Source organism: Pezoporus occidentalis, unplaced genomic scaffold (genome assembly GCF_034315485.1).
Source record: "Pezoporus occidentalis ecotype Australia unplaced genomic scaffold, CSIRO_AGI_Poc_V1 ctg49, whole genome shotgun sequence".
Classification (NCBI taxonomy): domain Eukaryota; kingdom Metazoa; phylum Chordata; class Aves; order Psittaciformes; family Psittacidae; genus Pezoporus; species Pezoporus occidentalis.
In genome coordinates this window covers 1,382,321-1,403,701 of record NW_026915824.1, presented here as the reverse complement: position 1 = coordinate 1,403,701, position 21,381 = coordinate 1,382,321, and the positions used below count along the sequence as shown (strand labels likewise).

The window sequence follows — 21,381 nt, the reverse complement described above, 5'->3', positions numbered from 1 at the left end:
TTATAGGCATGATCCCACGCTCTGCATCAGGAGTACTTATACCAATGCAAAGGCAGTGAGGGTTAACTTAGGTCCACCATGAGGATTCATTGGTATTCAATGGTCAAAACAGGTTTTTTTCATGTGCACTTTTATGCTGATACAGAGATATCTGACTGAACAGGTACGTGACACCCACAAACCTTGACGGTGAGGATCTGATTACTGTGCAGAGCAGCGACTGTGGGGAAGCCTGGCAGACCCTAGGGACACAGCATAACATGGTACCAAAACAGCACAACACAGACATCACAGAGACAATTTACTAACAGACAAACAGAACGAACACTATGTTTAGTATATCCCACATTGCCTACTGACAGGAAACAGCCTCTCTGTCATATGGGAAACAGAGTTGGGTTTGCACCACACTGCAGATGCAGGCTGTTAACTTCCAATGAGAATATCAAGAGATTTTAGAAGGAGCAGTCCCACAGATGTGACTTTCTTTAAAATTACAATAAATTGTTATGACCATTTGATAGTTTTTAAGTTATCAGCCAGCAGACAACTGAGCCATTTTCAAGTAAAATGTGCTATAGCAATTTGAGAGTTACATAGAAAGCCTGAACTCTGGATTGCTGCAGAACTTGACAGCAGTGATGGTGGATTTTGAAGTGCTTTGTATAATTAAAATCTTGCTCCTCATGTTGTGTTTAACATATGACATTCAGCACATAAACTGGTAGTACATACACAATTATAAACACTGAACAACAATCTAGTGCTAGGTCTTGGGTATTCCAGAATGGCCAAGATCAACGCTTTCAAGACATAAAAGAAGCATTTTCACATCCCGGGCAAAATTTCTCCCCTCAAGCTTTTTATGCTACATATTTTCTCATATGTTAGTCTACCAACATGTGCTACCAACATGTGCAGAACTTGTACTTTACTGGTACAAAAAAGAGGAGTGTGGTAATCATGGCCTGTTGTGACAAGAGGTGAATTTTACTCTCAGTTCAACACCTTTCTTGTGTTGCTTTGTAGGGTGTGAATCAGAGCTTCTGATAAAGCTGAAACCTTATAGAGTTGAGCAGTGAACTCCTAAAGAAAGAAATCCCCAAGTCTTCTCCTTGTCTTTAGCATAGCACACTGTCTGAAAAGAGGCATCAGGCTGAGGAACACAGAATAAAATACAGTGTGGTAGCTTTAGGCTCCCTGCATGCATGCTCAGACACATGCCACCACTGAGAGCATGGGCACACAACTGGTGGCACAGCCCCCCTATGAGGCCTGGAGTGTAAGCCTGTAGGGTTGCAGCTTGACACCTTCAAAAAGGAAAGCCTCTCTCCGTCTGCCAGATAAGGTGGCTTCCAGGAAATCCTGCATGAAAACTCTGCTGGGGCAAACCATGTTGCCACAGCGCATGAGCCCTTTGCAGCCCAGATGGCTTGGTGGAGAGCACCACAGGCAACGGCAGTCTGCCAGGTCTCCCAGCTGCAGCAGGTTCTCTCAGCATGGCAAATATTAGCTCTATTCATTGCCACATGCATCATATCAGAGAATACCTGGATCACAAAGACCGCATTGGTCTTTACAGAAAAGGACGAGTAACTTTCTGATGCATGGACGTCCTTTCACTAACACCTTCATTAGCTTCATTCCTGATATATACCCATGATCAGAAAGCTTAGACCCTGTCAGTGGAGCCCATAAAGCCTTCTTCTTTTGTTCTAATGAACAGTGGTGTGGCTAACTGCATTGCTTGGTGACCAGAAATCTCATCTTTAGAAACAAATACAAAAATAACCCCCAAAAAGGCTAAAACTCCAAACATTTAAACTCACTCACTCTGAGACAGTACTAAGACAGGAGAGATACATAATATAGAAAACAGATGTATCAAATTTGCAATTCTCTTATTATGGGATATAAGTTATTAAGATAGTAACTTGCCAGAATCTTTACATCTGTGACTCATTAGCCCTGCTGTGCACATGGTCCATTCCTTTTCTAGATAAAGCTACAATACCCATGTAATGGAAATGAGTACAAACAAGAAACCTACAAAAGGACTAAATCTGTGTAGCAAGCAATACATTTTAAGTCTCATTTATAAAAAAAAAGAAAAACAGAAAATCTTTCAACAACTTCATTTTTACTCCTCAGCCTTTAGGATTACAGCACAGTAATTTTCAGTTACCTCTAAAAGCAGTATATATTCAATCTGACATTTTAAGAAGTGGAAACTCAAAACTCATATTCTACCTTGAAAAAGGTAGAGCTGAGAATTAATTAAGAAAGGAGTTTAATCGGAAAATGTAGTGGTTTGCCATGAAAGATTTCTTTTTTTTCCTTGAGAAAAAAAATGAAAAAAATTAAAAAGATTTGTGTAGCTCCACACAAAAACATTTATATAGAGCACTTCTCAGTTCAGCCCCAGCATTCTCAGTACTTCCCAATACCACACAGACAAGTTCAAGAGTAGCTATCAGTGCTGCAGTTTCCTGCCTACATAAACAACATACGAGAAAATGGGAAAGCTCCATTTTTCCATCAGCATCTTAGTAACATCTTTCAGCTTGTTCCTAAGTAGGACAAAGCTTTTTTTTCCTTTGACTAAAGCAGTCATAATCTCATACATTCTGAGATTCACAGGTCAGAGACATGCAGTGCCACCTTGGACCTGAATTATCTCCCCATATGTAAAACACGCATATTTGGAGACAGCCAGAAACACAGGAATATTAAATTGAACCCAGCAAAGAAACTATAATGGGTGCATAGTTTTTGCATGTGTGAGAGGCTTTAGAGGGCACTGCATCTTCTGGCATCCATGAAAGATAATGTTGGCACACAATGAGTTTTGAAAAAGGCATAAAAAGAGCTATCCTCCCCACAAAATGAGTTCTCTTCTTGTCCTGTCACTCTGCTATAAATATAACCCCAAATATCCCTTAGATCTGTTTTATTTTTTCTCTATCTAAAGCTGTTCTCAATGATGGATTCAAAGCTACTCTATTTTCTCTTTATTTGGTTTGATTCTTGAACTACACATAGGAAGGGCTCTTGTTCTACACCCTAGGAGGCCCTCACAGAATACAAAACACTACAGTGATCAACAGCGACCACTGGCCCACTAAATTCCTCTGCTGACAGCAACTCAAGCTCACTCTGAAATGCTAGCTGGTTACAATTTCCAAATTAGCACACTTGTTGCATGCCTCACTGCAATTTTTGCCCAAATGCCAAGCAAAACAGGATGCTTGGAGGAGGCTAACAGGCCTCATAATGCACTGCCCTGCTTACCTGCCTGGAAACGTCGATAAAGCCTACTTGTCCCCAGACAATAGCTACGGAGAAAACTGAAAGATGCCAGAACATCATATGATTTTTCACTTAGTATAAATAATTCTTCTGTTACATTATCACAGCCTTCAAAGATGTGACTTCTACTAGCAGTCCGAGATTTTTCAGGTACATTCCACTTTGTGCATTGATCAACATTGATCAATATTATAAGGTCATCATAACCTTGTCCTATGGCAAGTGTAAGAAAATTAAGCAACAGCATTTCTGGTTTTACACTATGCTACATACACTCAATTTTTACTATTGCATTTACTTAGCATAGTAAATGTCACAGTCGTCCTTAGGATTTTCCTTCTGACCTGCCAATAAACACAAGCTTACGTGTTCCTCTGAAGACATGGTAAATGAGACAGGAATTACCACCTGCTGTTCACTTGCACTTCCTAAGGTTACAGCCAGCTGCTGCTATTTCACATCAAATCACACAGGCTTCTGGCCAGAGTGATCCTGACACTCTTTATGGCTGCTTTACCTCCCCCCAACATCACCTCCAGTTCTAATTAATCCTTCAGACCAAGCACCAGTCCTGCAGCTAATTATTGTACCTTCAGTGGTCGGTATCACCCTGTACGGTGCCATGGACTCTCAGCAGGAGCTCTTTTATATAACCCCTTTTATCATAGCTGCTGCTTTCTCCATCAGCAAATCTGCTAACTAAAACAGTGCACCCAAAGAGGACAAGGATCCAGAAATTTCTTTTTGCTTAGGCAATCATTCAGCAAAGAGCTTTATTTGGAATACATTATGTAATGATTCAGACTTTGTATTAAAATAATAAAAAATGTAATTTTAAGAACTAGCACAAACAGGTCACTATAAAAGTGTTATTTTCTATAATGTGACTATAATGTGAAAATGCTATTTTCACAGTAAACTCTACCTGAAACTGCACTCAAAATGAACAAAACTGGAAAACGCCAGAACTTTTCTATTTTGGTCCTAGCATTAGATGAATTTTTAGTGAGGGAAATATCTTTTCCATGCAACTCAGTTACAAGTTCTGATGAGTGATCATATGCAAAATATATATCGCCTTCCCTCCTGAAGGCAAACCTCCTACTCTCACTGAAACTAATGGTAGACCCTACTCTCACTGAAACTAATGGTAGTTTCTCACTGAAACTAATGGTAAGACAATCTTAACTTCAAGATGGGCTGGTCTTCCCCCAAACCAAGCTAGTTCTCACACCAAAAATCTTCTGTCCTGGCTTACGTTTCTTTTCAAATTACATAACCATTGCAGTTGTGCAATGCAGGTAAGTCGTTCACTTCTATGATATTCATTAAGACCGGATGAAATGTTTTTAAAGAGTTGTTTTCAATCAAATTGGTCTAACTCAAGTGTTCAGTATTGCAGCGTGACAGCTGCAGCTTGAGCTAAAACAACTACATGATGTTTTGTCAGTCACAGGACATGGCTGTAGAAAAAGGAACAGGATGTACAGAGACTTCCTTCCTCACCATTCCTTTGGCACTACTAAAAGGGGGCAGGATGCAAACCAAGTGGTGGTGAGTGAAGACACGCACCAACTAGCTCTTAAGACAGGAATGACAACATCCTCATCTTGGGAGTGTGTATGTGGCACTCTAAGAGGGTGTCACAGCTGTTCTGCATTCCCCAGGGAAACCCCAGGAGCTGAACATCAAAGGCATAGTTTGGCCCTAGAGAGTCATCCACAGCCAAAAGGACACTCCTGTGAACTCTGAAAGGAGGCACATCCTCCTTTCATTTGAGTGTCCCACTGCTTCAGATGAAGCTGGAAACCACTGCAGTCTGAGCTCTTTCCTAAGGTCTTATTGTTACAGCACTCAAAGTTACCTTGCTCCAATTTGTTATCCTAGTTTCAGCTTAATGGAAAACAGGGGAGCCGCAACAGCCTAATACTAGTGAAGCAGAACAGATAATTAGTCCCAGGAACAGAGAAGGTAAATACCCGTGTTGCCTTCTGGCAGATAAGGAAATAAAGTCTCAAAAGTTAGATTAACTGTTCGCAAAAAAAAAAAGGTGTTAAACCAGATGTTCAGCAGTTTACTCTATGATGCTGCTTTAGTAAAATTTAACAGAAGGAACCATGAACTTTCTTTTAGCCTTCTTACAGTGGTTAAATATAGTTTAGAATGTGAACTATAATTTGTTTTACACAGGACAATTAATAACAGAAGAAACAACAATGTGGGTAATCATACTGCTCAAGTATGAATTTAAAGTGATGCAGTGTTTGTACTATGCATCTGAAATAACACATAATAAACGAATAACTTGCTTTTTTACATACATAAGAATATCACTTTAAGGAAATACTACCACTATATCATTACCTCTACAGAGTTTTTGACAGTATATTCATATAAATGAAACTAAAGAGTATTTAATCCAAAAAGAAAAAGCTGTTCCTAGCTAATTTATGCTAATGAAAGTTACCCAGTTCTTCTATTAAGAAAGATAAAATTAATTAGTAGTATTTATAGAAATTAGAGAAACTTTATGATGATATAATTAAACATCATCAACTGCAGTCCTGTAAGAAATTCACAGACTATGTTTAAATTATGTAAAATTATATTTAATTAACATAATACTCTGACTATACACCTATACATTTTGGCTTTGACGAGATGTTGAATGAAGATAAAAATTAGCACTGTTTGGGAACATTGCTTCCTATTACATCAGTGACTTACCTACATTTGCTACAATTAGCATTGCCTTCAAAAACCTGAAGGCAAGAAATCAGATTAATTTTTCTAGTACTACTTATTTTGCAAAGCAAACCTGTTCCTCTCAAAAAAGAAAAAAAATTGCTAACCTTCAAATGAAATATAATACAAAATAAGATAGCTTTAAAAGATGGTGAAAAATTAATGATCACAATTTAATCATCACTCAGTAACTACTATCATCTGATTATGGATGAGGTACTGATTCTAATGACATGAATATAGGTTTTCTATTAATTGTCAGTAGAAGCAGGAAAAGGCTCAATATATGTATTACACATTCCATAGAAAACTATTAACTAATAATAGTACATATTTTAAAACTAGAATTTTTGAAATTTTCTTATAAAAATGGGTCAAAATGTACTGCTTGGATATCTTCAATTTCCTTTTAACATGGGACAGTTTATAAAAGTTGTGTCTATTATGATACAAGTGAAGCAATACTTCAGCTAAAAACATAGCTTACATTTACACACGCACTTGTATTGAGCTATTTCAGTAAACAGACAGCATCCAAAGCCATTTCTGTCAACATTAGATCATTTTTAAATAATTTTCCAGCACAGAACAGAACCTGCAAAATTTCTATTGTAAAACAATGATTTCTCCCTAGTTTGCAGCAACTAAGTAGCAAATGTATTAAAATAGGTAAGGGGAAAGGGTTAAATAAAAAAGAACATCACTCTCTGAACCTCATTGTTTTAACAGTACACAAGTCAATTTTTAATCTTCAAGTCGATAAAGTTTAACACAATAAAATAAATTTCTGAATACTTTTCTAGAACTTTCTCTTCTCCTGAAGATATTTTAGAGATGTTATCAGTTCTGGGAAGATCCAGATGTTAGGAAAATTTACTTAAACATATTAAAGACAGAAAATAATTTTATGGAAATATATAAGTATGGCTTCTGGATGGTTTCTCATTGTACGGAGATCAAAACCAATTTAAAGGCAACTGCTAGCTGATGATTTCTAGACCTCATAAGCAAGGAATCTCCCATGTATCTGAATGAAAGGACAGAAGATATTTACTATGTCATATATACAAGGAGAACAGAGTGATTAAGACACTCAGTACTAGCTGTTCCATTCCCAGACATTCACCTCTGAAGATCTATTTCCAGTAATCAGGGTACAATCTATACTTGGACAATTTATCCTTTGCAATCCTACCATTACAAAATCTTTAAAGGCTTTTTTAAATTGGGGCATTTTTCTTTTCAGCAGGATTTAAAATTTTCAAACTAATATGTAAAAATACCAAACCAAAGAATCTTTCAGGCTCCTTGCCTGTAAAATTTGAATTAGTCTAAAAATGTCTATTGCTTTTGGATATTGTAGTCAGTCTGTCTGCAAACTTGTGAAATCCAAATGTTGATTCCACCCCACAGTCACTTTCAGGTACAATATTTCTCTAAAACAATATGTTATGGTATTACCTCCAAACCCATTTATTTTACATAGGCAGTGATGGAAAACTATGTGCAAAGGTAACCAGTCATGGTTAAATGGGTTTATTTGGTGCATGACTGGCTTGCACATATAATTTCCATTTATTATATTCTAAATCCCCTGGCATAGCAAGTTGAGCAGATTCACCCTGAAGACAGTCATCAGAAGAGATAACTGCTGTACCATAAAACATAAAATGGTCAGAGGCTTTGTAGTACTTATTACTTGTGAAATCCGCAAAGCAAATAGAAGAGGCTGCTGCAGAACACATTCAAACACACATAAAAAAGATAAAGGGAAAAGCAGCAAGACTGAGCAAATTACCTAAGCTACACCCATATACTTCAAAAAAAGGTTTTTGCTGCAAGTGATTTACCAAAACTACAGTGTAGCCATAACCATTTTTATGGCCCAGTACAGATTCTACTGCCCTCCAGTATAGGGGGCTGTCTTGTCAAGGAGGGACACAATAGCCTCTGTGTAGCAGTCCTTGCATTTGTTCAACCTGCAAAGTAACAGTGAACAAACCTGCATGTTTGTATTTACTATTGCCAACACTTCCAGCCCAGGGATTGAAAGACGCACACTCTTAACCACTTCTTACATTTGTCCAATATTTTGCCAAGATTTCTGGACCAGTAGAGGCTCTGGCACCTTTGCTTACTCTCCAAAACTGCCCTCTGCTCTCCATTTTATGCCACCATAAGAGAAAACAGCATCATCTTTCCCTTGCGTATATAACATTTTTTTTTTGTATTCAGACCTCTCTTTCTCTGGAAACTTCTCCAATACTCATAATTCCAGATTCTTATCCTCAGCTGTGTAATACTCTTCACAGTATTCCATATTTATTTATTAATGTATCCCTTCTTATAGCTTTGTCAAATTTGCTCTCCTGTTCTTAACTAAACACCAGTTCTTCTGAATAGAAGATCACTTAGCACAAGTACCTATGCACAGACTTCTGACTGTGCATCAGTCAGAGGATGAATGGAGCATCCTCTCCTAAGCCACAAGTGCTGGTCTACTCCCCTGCCTTCTCTCCCCTCACATTCTCCATAAGGTGCCATATCACAGAATTAGCCAAAATACACAGACTAGCATAGTTTCTGAGAGATACTAAATTTACTTAGAAGTTAAAGTTTTTACATTCTTCAGAATCTTCAATCTGTGTATTCACGCTACTCACATTGCTAGTCTCTATTTCCTTTTTATATCTTTAAATAGTTTTCTAATTCTTCTTTTGTGTTTCAACTGAAATAATATTTAAAGCTGTTCACTAACAGGCCTCTGCCTTTATAATGTGCAGTCATATTACCAAACATAACAAAACTCCTTTGTAGGTAATTAAAGCCGACAGCACCAACACCAAATTCAGCTATAAATGCATGTTGTGATTTTAGATAATCTTATTGACTACAAATGAAATACACATGAAACACAACAGAAGAATAAAATAAAATTGCAAATTCAAAACATTTAACATTGTTGGCAGAAAAAGTAAAAAAGAAAATCCATGGAACATGCCATTACAGAGATTTATAAACATGTAACCAAAGAGAATCACTATATCATCAGAACAATTAACCAAATATTTTCTAATGAAGCACAGATGTAAAGAAGAATGAACTGGCACAGCCAATCTATCTGATCTGCTAAAATAAACATATTTAAAAACTAAAAGAACCTTTACATTTCCACAGCTAAATTGTGGTCTGTTTGAATGTATTTACAAGGTGATATTATTATTAAAATATCAAATACAGACATGTCAGGAAAAAGAGCTAATACATGCATACATGATATCTGTTTACAATTCACTAATTACTCGACACATTTTACATGAAATCTGGAAGTATATTTATTAGAAACCCACCAGCCCTCTGCATTGTGGGAGCCCATGCAAGGCACGAAAACATTGCTGGGGAAACTGAAAGGTTTGGTTAGGAAAGCCAGCTTTTGTACAGCAGAGCAAAAACACTGTGAAACCTGCTTCCACCCATAATGAAAATTGTGTATTTGAATGCATTATTACTGTTACTCAGATCTTCCCAGACACTATCTGGTCACGTTCAGTATTACTGTCCTGCAGACACTTACTTCAACATGCAGGGTAAAGGCAGCTAATAAGCATAATTAGCTCAGACAGTGTATTTAATTTAGTTTTGCACTAAAGACTAATTGCCTACTCAGCAAGGGGAAGTGTAACATTGTTTTTCAAGATGCTTACCCGAGGGCCCTGATCACCTTGATCTCCCTGCAAAGTGGAAAGATGAGATGATAGGTTTAACACAGCATCTGTGTGCTACCCAGCTCTCTTACATAATCTGACATTACACTGCGTCAACACAAACGATCTCTTTAGTTCATGCTGGGCTTTCCATTCATCTGTGTCACCCGTACATCAACTCACCTTCTCGCCTTTTGGACCAGGAGGGCCCTGAAAGAAACAAAAGCAGAGAAGAATTACTAATACTGACAAAGTCCTGGGACACAGCAAGAAACAGGTCTGTGACAGTCTGCAAGTTCTTCCTAACAATGTACGTCCTTGTAATTTTTTTCACTCCAAAGGCCAGGGCTATTCCAGAGATAACTTCTTCACTGTATTAATAATAGCACTGTGTAGCTATTTCTCAAATAGTTTGCTCACCCTGTGTGTTAAATCAGGCTACTTCAACAAGCAAAACTATGCCTGAAATGGCAAAACTTCTATTGATTCCAGTTACGAGCAACAGTTTTTCTCCTATCAGATAGTAAATGTTTTTTAAGACTGTAAAACTTCTTTGCAAGTGCATCTAATAAATTCAGAGACATATAAATCTGCCATGTATTTTGGCACCCTCCCTGGCTTAGATTGCCAAAGAAAAATGGACTCGGGAATCTAAAAGTAGAGTTTTCAGTCCTATCTTTGGCAATGCTGAAGTTGATGTTTAGTCTCAAGTGTTTTAGACAAAATTTGCTCTTTGTATAACGTGAATTTGCAGAAGTAATATTTATTGTTACTTACCACCAGACAAACAGTAAGGTGACAGAATCACATAACAGCGTGGTCCTTTCCTATTCCATTTTTATTAAGCACCTTCCAGCAAGCTACCAGCAGGTTTCTAAAACACTAGTTTTCAGGTTAGTATCTTGTGAATAAAAGCACTAGCAGTCTGCAGAGAACTGGCTGCTTACACAGTGCAGACTCTACCTCTCTTTTCTGAAAGATATGCAGGTGTTTCATTACAAAGAAGGACCTGGGTATGTATGAAAGCAGCTGGAAACAGAGAAGGAGCCATCCAAGCTAGCAGAGAGAGGGTGTGTGTATGTGCACAAATGCAGCATAAGAAAAGGTTGCCACCAGCAAGACAATTAGAAATAACCAAGTGCAACTTAGTTGAGCTGAGCATGTTTGAATCATTTCATAATTTACACTAGTAAAAATTCATGTGGTTCACATAAATGCAAATAGAAGGAAGGTCAGTCTGCTGTGTATTAAAGATGTGACCAACCATATGCAAGTTTTTGAGAATCCTCGTTGTAGCCAATTTTCTGCTTATTTTTAAGGGCTTCTGACGCATGCCAGAGAAGGGCATCTGCTGCTAAATCTTCCAAAGAGTTAAAACATATGCCTCTCCTTCCATAGCCTGCCATGTCTTCCGTCAGCTGCAGAGCACACAGAAACAAGTCTGCTACCTAACTTCTCCATATCTCCTTTACAAAGGATAGTGCTCAGTGCTACCTGAATGGGAACCGTCTCCTCAGGTAACTATGATCCCATCAATTTTGCACCACTCTGCAAGAACTTGTCCTCTTTAAAAACAAAGTAAACCAAACAATTTATGAATGGATACAACCTTGCTGCACCTTTAAGGTGTCTCCATCTATTTTTTTTTATACTTTAACTCTTATTGACCCTTTCCAATGCACATGTTCATATACATACACCGGAAACTACATGCAGCACTGTCTACAGACTCATACTTACTTGGATGTGACATTACATAGACTATATTTTCAGCAGGCCCACTTTAAAACGTACACATATATGTCTTTAATCTTGCAAATTTGCAAACTCATACCATCAGTAACACAGTAACTTCAGAATGGGAAGAAGTAGAATCAATCAATGCTGGCTGTTTCTGCCTTTTTCACTGTGAACACTGAGTACAAGTGAAGGGCTGTGCTTATGTATTCTATCTCCTTGAATTATCAGACTGCTACTGGCTCTGAATATCTTACTGGCAGCAAACTGCAAATAACATGACCCCTATCTGCTACAGTCAGAATCCTATTTCTTGGGTCTTAAGCGTGAAATTACAGATAACATGACATGATCAAGACTGCAGACAGATGTTGGCTTTTGGATCATGCCACAGTTGTGGGACTGCTACTGCCTTCATCCAGCTGCTCAATGCCATTCTTATGCCCAGAGTTAGCCCTACTTCTGCAGGGTTTTGGCTCACAGCTTTTCTGAGGCATGCCTACCACAGCTCTGCCAGCTGGTAGAAACTAAGCAGAGACTGCATCAGCTGCCTGAACTAAGCTGGCTCACTGGAACAGAAACAAGATAGAGCGTGCTCACATGAGATTCAGCCAGCAGATCTGAGGGGCTACAAAACCATCTTCCTGGTACAACTGCTGGCAATATGCTCAGCTGTTTACACCTGCAGAAGTGGTCCCTGCCTCACCTTCGCATATCTTCTGTTAAGAATTTTCTGAAAGAGCAATCCATACCCAAACACGTTTATTATAAGACCAAATCACATATCTCAATTAATTTTTTTCTTCTTTTTCTGTGCAGAGTTTTTTTAAAACTGGTTGTCCACATCATATTCAGAAATCCAGGGTTTTCTTTTCATTTCTTTCTATTGGACAAAGCCAGCAACTATGACTGCTTGGTGTTTGCTCTCCCCTAGTGTGACACACTATACTCTCTCTGAAGTCATCCTTCAGCACCCAATTTTTTCATACAAATTCTTCATTAATATCTGACAACTTTATTGTACCAGAATTTAAAAACAGCTTTTCAAGAGGCCACAAGAGCACTTCTAGTGTGAACATTCTCGCAAGTGTGAACAATTCTCTCTGCACTTGTATTTGCAATGCTTTTGCTTTCCACCAAGAGTCTTGGAAAACAAGCAAAGAATTGCAAGCAAAAATAGCTCTTCTGGATGCTAGTGAATAGAACCAGTGGGGTTTCAGCAAAAGAAAGTTAATGTAATTCTGTCATGGCTTGTTCACCCATCTCTGGCTCTTCCCCCATTGTTTCAATTGTTCTCTATTGTTTTTGCAACTTTAAAAAGAAAATTCCTATCCTCAGCCTTTGACATCTTCTTTCCATTTGTGCTGAGAAATTCTCCCAAGGTTTTTACTGCAGAATTTATTAGTGTGTGTACACTGAGTGGAGGCAGGGAGAAAGAAAAATCTGAGGGAAAGCTGGGTTTGCGGGGGTGGGGTGTGATTGGGAGAAAGATTTGTTTAAAGGAGGGCAAGGTTTCTTCTGTTTAAGCGTCTAGACACAAAGAACAGAGTGAGTAAAATAACACTAGCTTTGTAGGCCACAGCATAGACATCCTGCTTTTTTCCCAGGGAGACTTCTGTGCTTTCGTTTATGAGATTGCAGAGATCAAGCCGCTAGCTGCCGCACAAATGTGAAAGCATTTTGTGTAAGTTATATGAAACGTCTGAGGTCAGAGCATTTCTGAAATAACTTTACAGTGTTTTCACTGGAAACAGAGGCTCTTTTCTCAAAGTGTAATTATCTACTCCAGACTACTATACATTTCCAAGGAGAGTTTATAGCCTGTTTCACATAAGCAAGGCCTTGTAAATCACAAACACGTGCAATATCTGCATTCATAATTAGGCGACAAATACTACTGTTTTAAAACAAGTTCTTCTAAGGCAGACCAAAAGGCCTCCAGGCACCTGCCAGCCAAGAACAAAGCTGAAATCAAGGTCAAATCCACTCAACAGCTATGTTCAAAATTACTGGCAGGTGACTTTTTTTTTTTGGCTATCAAAATCCCATTTCCATTCTCTGATGAAGTCTTTACATTATTATGAATATGGGTACAAGAAATAGAAGAGCAAGTGAATGCAGTGCTGCAAAACATGAGACCAGCCCTTGTGGTCTTCATTCAGAAAACAATTCCCCTTATGATTAGCTGTGATCAGCAGGATTTTCTGCACAGCAGGCATCTTATAATTCATTGCCTGAAATTTGCTGATTTTGTATTCCACCCTTGTGGCCATTGCCACCTTTACAGTTTTGGAAAAGTTATGTTCAGAGGACTTCTTAAATAGTCAATATTTGATTTATATTGGTTTTGCAAACATTCAAAATCATCTGAATTCTCTTAGATATGTTCTCTCCGTATTCCTATTGCCTTTAACCGTAATACAGGCATTTCTACCATGACTTCACCAAAACTCTCCCAGCATCTTCCAGAGTAGAACTGAAAATAGTAAGAGATTCTCAGGAAGGGGTTCAAAGAAACAGCAATATTTCTAGGTTCTGTAGAAACCTTCAAAGTCAAGACATAGGAATCCAGATTTACAGTGAAATGTTAGGCAACCCATATGATTCCACTGCAAAAAGGACCTGCCAGTGCCTGGCATAAAGTGATAAACAAGCAGAATCAGTTGGACTGTGACAGTCCCAGATCCCAGTAGGACCATTCCCCTTCAAGGTTCCTAAGGAACCTGAGATGTCAAACTCTGCCACTCCTATCAGACAGCTTCCACAGAAGACAGTTAATAATAAGCCATTAGACACGGCCACTGCTTTTCTGTATTTCAACCACAAGAGCCATAAGTTAAGGCAACCTGGCAGCTAGAGGACTGAATATAACTTGCAAGGTTCAACCTTCATTTTTGTTTGGGATAAAAGAGCATACAAGGCATTCATCCCTACTAGCAGCTATAGCATCCACAATAAGAGTGTAGCTGGCAGTGTAAGGGAATAGCAGCCTTATTGAGACAAGCAGAAAAGAAAAACAGTCCAATGTCATTCAGACAAATTCAAAATAGAAACTAATCTGCCAACTTAGTTTAATCATGTTTTCACAACTAAATGACATGCCATACATTGCCAAAGTTAATTCAATTCATACAGTCTATTTTGAGGGTAAGAGGTGGTTTTAGCACATAACAACAAAGTATTCAGTTACAAAAGTCTGACCTTATATTTCTTTGAAATTTGGCTCATGACTTTCAAAAATTACAATTTCCTGCTGGAACAACCATCCCAAGTCTAACCTATAGTTACCACAAAATATTAGAATCAGATATGCTGAATCATAAGATAAGAGGTTACACAGAGTATTATGAAACACAATACTATTTCCAAGTTCCTGTCCTTACTTTAGTCTTGCATCCACCGTGCAATCCCTGAACTACTCAGCAATGTGTTTTTGGCATTTGCTGAATTTGGCCATATTTACAGCCAGTATGTGCATACACTAGCTTACAATGCAAAGATCTCACCTTGCATCAATCTTAAAAGCACTCACAAGAATTTCCAGCAAGTCTGAACAGCTTCTACCACTGAAATTTTATTTTACATATTCTTCCCCTGGGATATGACTGACCTATGGTTAAAACTTAACAAAGAAAAAAATCCGCAACCCAACACCCAAAAAACTCTTAATAATCTTTCCTTTGCTCCCCTTATATTCTCAAATTTTTGTTACAATATTCAAGGCAGAGAAAAGGAAATCTGAATATTTGACACAATACTTTGCCTGACTTAATAAACATTATGTAAATGGAAGTAATGAGAAACATTAAATTGATATATATAACAATCTAGATAAACAGCTCAGTTAACATTCACATCAACAAGTAAATTGCAAGTGAATACTGCCCTAAATTCATATAACCATATTCAGAAGTCAGTGATTTATGCCGACACATAAATCAGACAGGTTCAATAAGCTGCGGGCAGGAGAACACAATCTACCCAAAATGCATCAATAAAGCATTTAGACTGTAATTTATATATTCATTTCTCATGCAATGCCTTTGCTGAGATTGGGATAGGGTGCTTTTTTGAACTTTATAATGTTGCTTAAAAAAATCAGCAGACTGCATCACAAACTGCAAAGGGGTCACTGCTGACTAATTCAGTATGCAGGAAGAAGCATAAGGCTCAGTGCCTGAGCAAGAACCTGCAAGAGGAAATCCCTTTCTCTGATATACTTGATTTCTTTGATTAACCAGTAATGCTATCCTCCCACCTTTCCTCCCCTTCTACAGACAAACACAATGTTTTTCTTTGAAAACCTACAAACTCAACACAAATAGTTGTATAAAGATTCCATGGTACGGAGGGTATGACTATGTACCTATTGCCTGAGCAATGGATCACAAATCAAGAATCATCTTTACTACTGCCACGAACGAATTTAAGCAAAAACTATAGTCTGAATCAACTGTTAAGTTTCTTGTGAATCTGGTAGCTGCTTACTAGAACGCTAGTAAGACCAAAGATATGGTGACAGAAAAACTTGTCACATTATTAAACATAAGAAAATGGCTCCTGGTGAAGTCAAAAGCCTCCTGACTACCACACACAGCTCAATGCACTGTAATACATGTATTTCCTGAATCTAAACCCTAATTGCCCTGTCTATAGTGCATCTTCCTATTCTCCTACTTGCTAGGTAGGCAGAAATTTATTGATGATGTTAGAGTTTTGACACAATACTGTACAAAAACACCACAAAGGAAATCTCACTCTACTAAACATGCAAAACAGCACATAAAAACAGACATGAGAAAATCTAACACTGCTAAGTCTCTCATTTTAGAAGAAAACACCCAGAGTTTCTATTTTCAGTAACACCATAGGTGCAAAGAAGATACAAACACATAATCTTAGTTACCTCAAAAAGACAGAAACACACAAATTTTTGGCCAGTGCTCAGAACCGCAGGAAGTTATTTGAAAACACAACTGATGTGTGCCCTACAGAAGCAAAACTCCTAAACCAGACAGAACAGTGAGCTTTTTTACTATTACTGTTACATCCAAACCAACCTCAGGAGTTTTTAGAGTTCAAGCTGTGATTTCTAAAATATTTTTTTAAGGACAGTGTAACAAAATACAAGTTTCAGTGTTTAATACCTGGTTTATAAACATACCAAAACCATGACAATTTTTTGATACAGGCTGGTTCATGCTTCCTTCTTTTCCACCGGTCTTCCAGCAGATCCCTGTCTCATTACACATCCCCCTGAGACTCAAAAAAGCATCACATGCTGCCTTAGGTTTATAGAATAGTTTGGGTTGGAAGAGACCTTTCAGGGTCATCTACTCCAACCCCCCTCCTTGCAATAAGCAGGGACATCTTTAATTAGATCAGGTTGCTCAGAAACATATCCAGCCTGGCCTTAACTGTCTCCAGGGATGGCGCATCTACCACCTCTCTGGGTAATCTGTTCCAGTGTTTCACCACCCTCATTGTAAAAAATTTCTTCCTTGTAGTCTGCCTAACTCTACCCTCTTTTAGTTTTAAAATTATCCCTTGTCCTATCACATGACCTGCTAAAATGTAGAGCAAGACTGAGATTAACTCCTCATACTCCAGTATTTCATGTAGGCTGTTCTGAACTCCTTTATATTCACAAAACCTCCCTACTACTTCTTCCTTTTGCTGCTTTAAGAATAAACACTTGGAGTCCCACTCCATTCTATACTAGACTACTATGCAGCAGATGATTTATGTATCCCTCTTATATCCTCTCCAATGGGAGTGTGTATGTCTTCACATGTGTCGAATGTGTAAACTGATGGAATTTAAAAACAAGACTGTATTTCTCTATTAGCATTGACAATAGTAGTTGTCATGACTGACAGAAAAATTAATATATAACATGGTAGCTATGGAATAGACAAAACTTATATTTCTTATAAGTCATAGGGTTCTTGGTAGGATTTATTATTTCATAAGATGTGGTAAGAAGAGAAAGTGCAGTTGACTAGACTTCTACTTTCATTAATAAATATTCAATTCAGTCAACAGAAATGATGCCAGAGAAATTCAAGGAGCAATGAATTAAACAACTATAAAAAGCATGTTTGGAAGACAAAGAAGAATGAAGGGCTGCTTTCAAATTTTACATTAAAAAGAACTAGAGTGCAAAGAGTTTTCAAGGTAGATTGCTTCACCTTTTCCTCAGAAGAACTGCATTTATTGTTGTGTCAAACTACTGAAGCAGCAAAGAAATTATAGCTCTGAACAGATTTTTATTGCCACAGACTTCACACCTTTTATTTTGTATTGAACATTAAAGGGGATATGAAAGAAAAGAGAAAAAACAACTAGCTCTTTTTAAGCTTCCAATTATCCCTATTTATTAGAATAACAATGGCACAGTACTGCTCCAGAGGATTTGTCTGTATTCACCCATGAGGACTGTACCAGTAAGCAACCAATAAGCAAACTGTATAAATATACAGCTATTTTGCTCGAAAAGCCTGGTAACTTTCTGGCACCGTGTCTGAGCAGATGCGTAAGGTATTGATGCCTTGAACCTGATCAAAATGTTCTGCTTTATGGAAGTAATTAATAAGCTCCCAAATCAAATGAGAACTTGGGAAAAAAAAAAAAAAAAAAGAAAAAGACTTAAAAGGAAGACCAACATAGTCTGGTGGAATTTAGGGCTTATAAAACTGCAGGGATCATGGAACTACATTCTGGCTTTCTTTCCCAGCGCAATAGAAATTGAAAAGAAAAAAATCCACCTCCTGTCAATCAAACTCATAAAATCTTTTTTCCAGATTTTTGAGATAAAAAATACACCATTAAATACTTTTTATACTTCCTTTGGTAGATTTTTATCCAGAGGCCAACTCTCTCATTTATTCCTAGAGGCTTAGCAAGAAAACAGCTCCTCACTGGGAGTTAACTTCCTGTTATTTTCAGAAACAGTAGTTCACATTCTAGCATTTCAGTAATTTTTTTACCTAAAGCTTGAATAGTGGCTTCAAACACCTCTGGTACTTCCCTGATTACTTAGTAGCCTGATAGGTAATTCGGCTGAAATGACAGCATCCTTTACTCATATGGTCCTTTTTGTTTGATTTAAAAGAACATTTTTGATGAGGATGACAGCTTGAACTTCAAAGTAAGGGAAGAGGAGAATTTCAGACCAATGGAGATTCACCACTGCCAGTCACTACCAACACGAGAAGTACCCGTGGTCATTGAAATATGTCTTCCAAGCTCCCTAAAACTTCTGGATCTTTCAACTTGACTGCCTCCATTACTAATGTGCGGAGAAATAACATACAAATGTCTACCAGGCTGATCCTCCTTTGACAGGCAACTAGGTCAAGGAGAAGATTTATGTACTTCATTAACAGGTGTTGCATAGGGTACAGCTCTACAAAAACATCATAACCACACAAAACCAAAGAATATTTACTATTTTTGCATTTACTATTCATTACTGAGCTGAATCCACATGTGTTTCAGCAGCAGTGCCCTAAGTTGCATTCAGCATTTAAAAAGCATGGCATCCTGTACATACACTGTTTCTAATTCTCCAAACTTTACTACTCACTACTGGATACATTTGCTTATTCAAGGCAGTAGAATGCCAAAGAAAGATTCAGATATTCTTTTCGTGTTGTCTGCAAATTCTACTATGAAATGCTACTGTGTTAGATTACTTAAATCATGAATGGTTAAAAGAAAATGAAACATTTTTCAGTGAAATATTAGTATAAAGCCATAGCCACATAAAATATAGCCCAAGGGAAAGGCTTCTGAGACTGCAGTATAACCTCCACAGATAAAGAGCAACGAAATTATTTCACAACCTAGGTAACTTTTTTAACTTCAGGATATAGCAATGCTCGGGGAAAACATATTTTAGTGAAATATGAACATATATTTCTCTGATAATCTTACCCTTATTTCTTTTCTTTCTCTCCACCTTCACACCCCCTTTCACATCCTATAGTCCCTTAAAGAGCTTTTGTGCATTTCAGGCTCCCATTGGTACCCAAACAAGCCTTTTCACAAGAACTACCCAACAAAAATAATGATAAAAGCTACATTGAACAAATCCATCTCAGGCAACTTGCAAGTACTAGGCAAATGTCTCCAAACTATCCTAGTTACAAGTCATTGCTAAAACAGGCAAAGACTTGAAGTCATAACTCCACTCTTGATGGGGATGTGTCAACCCTTAATCACAGATTAAATTATTCAAAATCAATGAGTATAAAAGCACATAAAAATAGTGTACAATAAGACAAACAAATGCTAGCAGAAGAACTAAACTTTTCATTTATCTTCCTTAATTTCTTTCTCTACAACAGGGGAAAACTACAGTGACATACTACATACATCTCTTTTGAGAACTGTTCAGATTTGAAAAGTTTGAGTTGAAACACTAGATAAATGTAATGGAATTTTTATATCAACTACAAACATACACATACTTTTATACATAGGCATATATAAAAGTGGGATGACTGAAGATATTTTTGTAACTTTTAAGGCTGGCAACATCTTTACACAGGAGGCAATTTAAGATAAAATAAAGTTTATTAAAAACAAAACAGATTTTTCCTCAAGACTAATAGTTTGGTCTACGAAATTCAGAACATCTTCAGGGGAAATTACACACATATGTATATGTATACTTAAATGGATAGTCATTCTTTTTGCAAATGATCACTAACAGACATACTGTGCAATATAACTGGATTGTATTTTTGAAAATACGTGACTCTCTTACATGTTTCTCAGCAGCTCACAACTCTTGTATGTTACTGATGGAGCTCAGTAATAAAAGATTATTAGAAACTCTTATGCTGTTACAAGGACAGCCAAAAAGTTTTAAACATAGAATTCTGGGATTAAAGCTCACAAACAAAATGGACACTTCCATGCCATGCTCATTAATAACATTACTGGCAGTACACAAAACATTCTGCATTTTCTATTTTTTCTTCTTTCTCTCCGCCAAACTTGACTCATACTTACAGGAAAGAATAGCACATCATTGCAGCTCCTCATGCCAGCACCAATTCAATAAAAAGAACCTGAAGAATTTCTACTTACTTACATGATTGCTTACTGGTAAGGTTGCTTAAAGACAAATCTCAATTGACAAAAGTGACACTTTATAACAGAAAATACAGATTTTGAAGCTTCTATCTGACAGGCTGATATCCCAGTTCTCAGGTTTTCTCTAGTTAGTAGGACTTCCAAGCTTCCAACACAGAAAGTCACCGGGGCTCTGGACTGATAATACGTGATCAAGGAAACTGATTTTGTGAAAAACTTGTGAAAGACTCAGGTCTTAGATATCACAGGGTTATCTTTAAGTCACTGTAAGTTTGATGAAATATACATTTTTTTTAACTTCATTTAATTATTGGGTTTTTTTTTTTAAAACTAGTGAAACTGCTGGGATCTGCAACAAATTGAACTGGAATTCAAAGCTGAAATAAAGCATAAGGATCAGTAAAAACAATAAGCCAGTAGGAGTTTAATATTGAATTAAAAACATGTGCAGCAGGATAGTAAAATCTATATAATATTCCTGAACACAGTGCAAGTCTTTGCTTTGACATAATTCCTAATAAAACACAGAACACACTAGAGTAGTTCTGCCATCTGTGGAATAGGATTAAGAAAAAGGAAAGGTCATTTGATAAATTGTTTAGGAATACAAGAAGTATTTCAGAGTTCTTAATTATATTTTGACAACTCTTTGTACATCTCATAATGGAACCATGGTACTAGGCTTGCCATTGCTTTTTTGTACTCATGTACTCTGTTAAGCTAAGCAATGCTATGCCAAATTAAGGTTTACAAGTAATTTTTTGCTTCACAGTTCCTCACT

General features: G+C 37.3%; 1 protein-coding gene across 1 annotated transcript in view; it reads right to left on the bottom strand.

Annotated features, from left to right (window-relative positions):
- Positions 1–21,381, bottom strand: part of COL25A1 (collagen type XXV alpha 1 chain) — a 299,864-nt gene that overhangs the window by 90,512 nt on the left and 187,971 nt on the right. Inside the window, exons 6-7 of the mRNA XM_062636654.1 lie at positions 9,942–9,968; positions 9,759–9,785 (exon numbers count right to left, since the gene is read on the bottom strand). Of these exons, the coding sequence (XP_062492638.1) occupies positions 9,759–9,785; positions 9,942–9,968 (54 nt within the window). The remainder of the gene's footprint in view (positions 1–9,758; positions 9,786–9,941; positions 9,969–21,381) is intronic.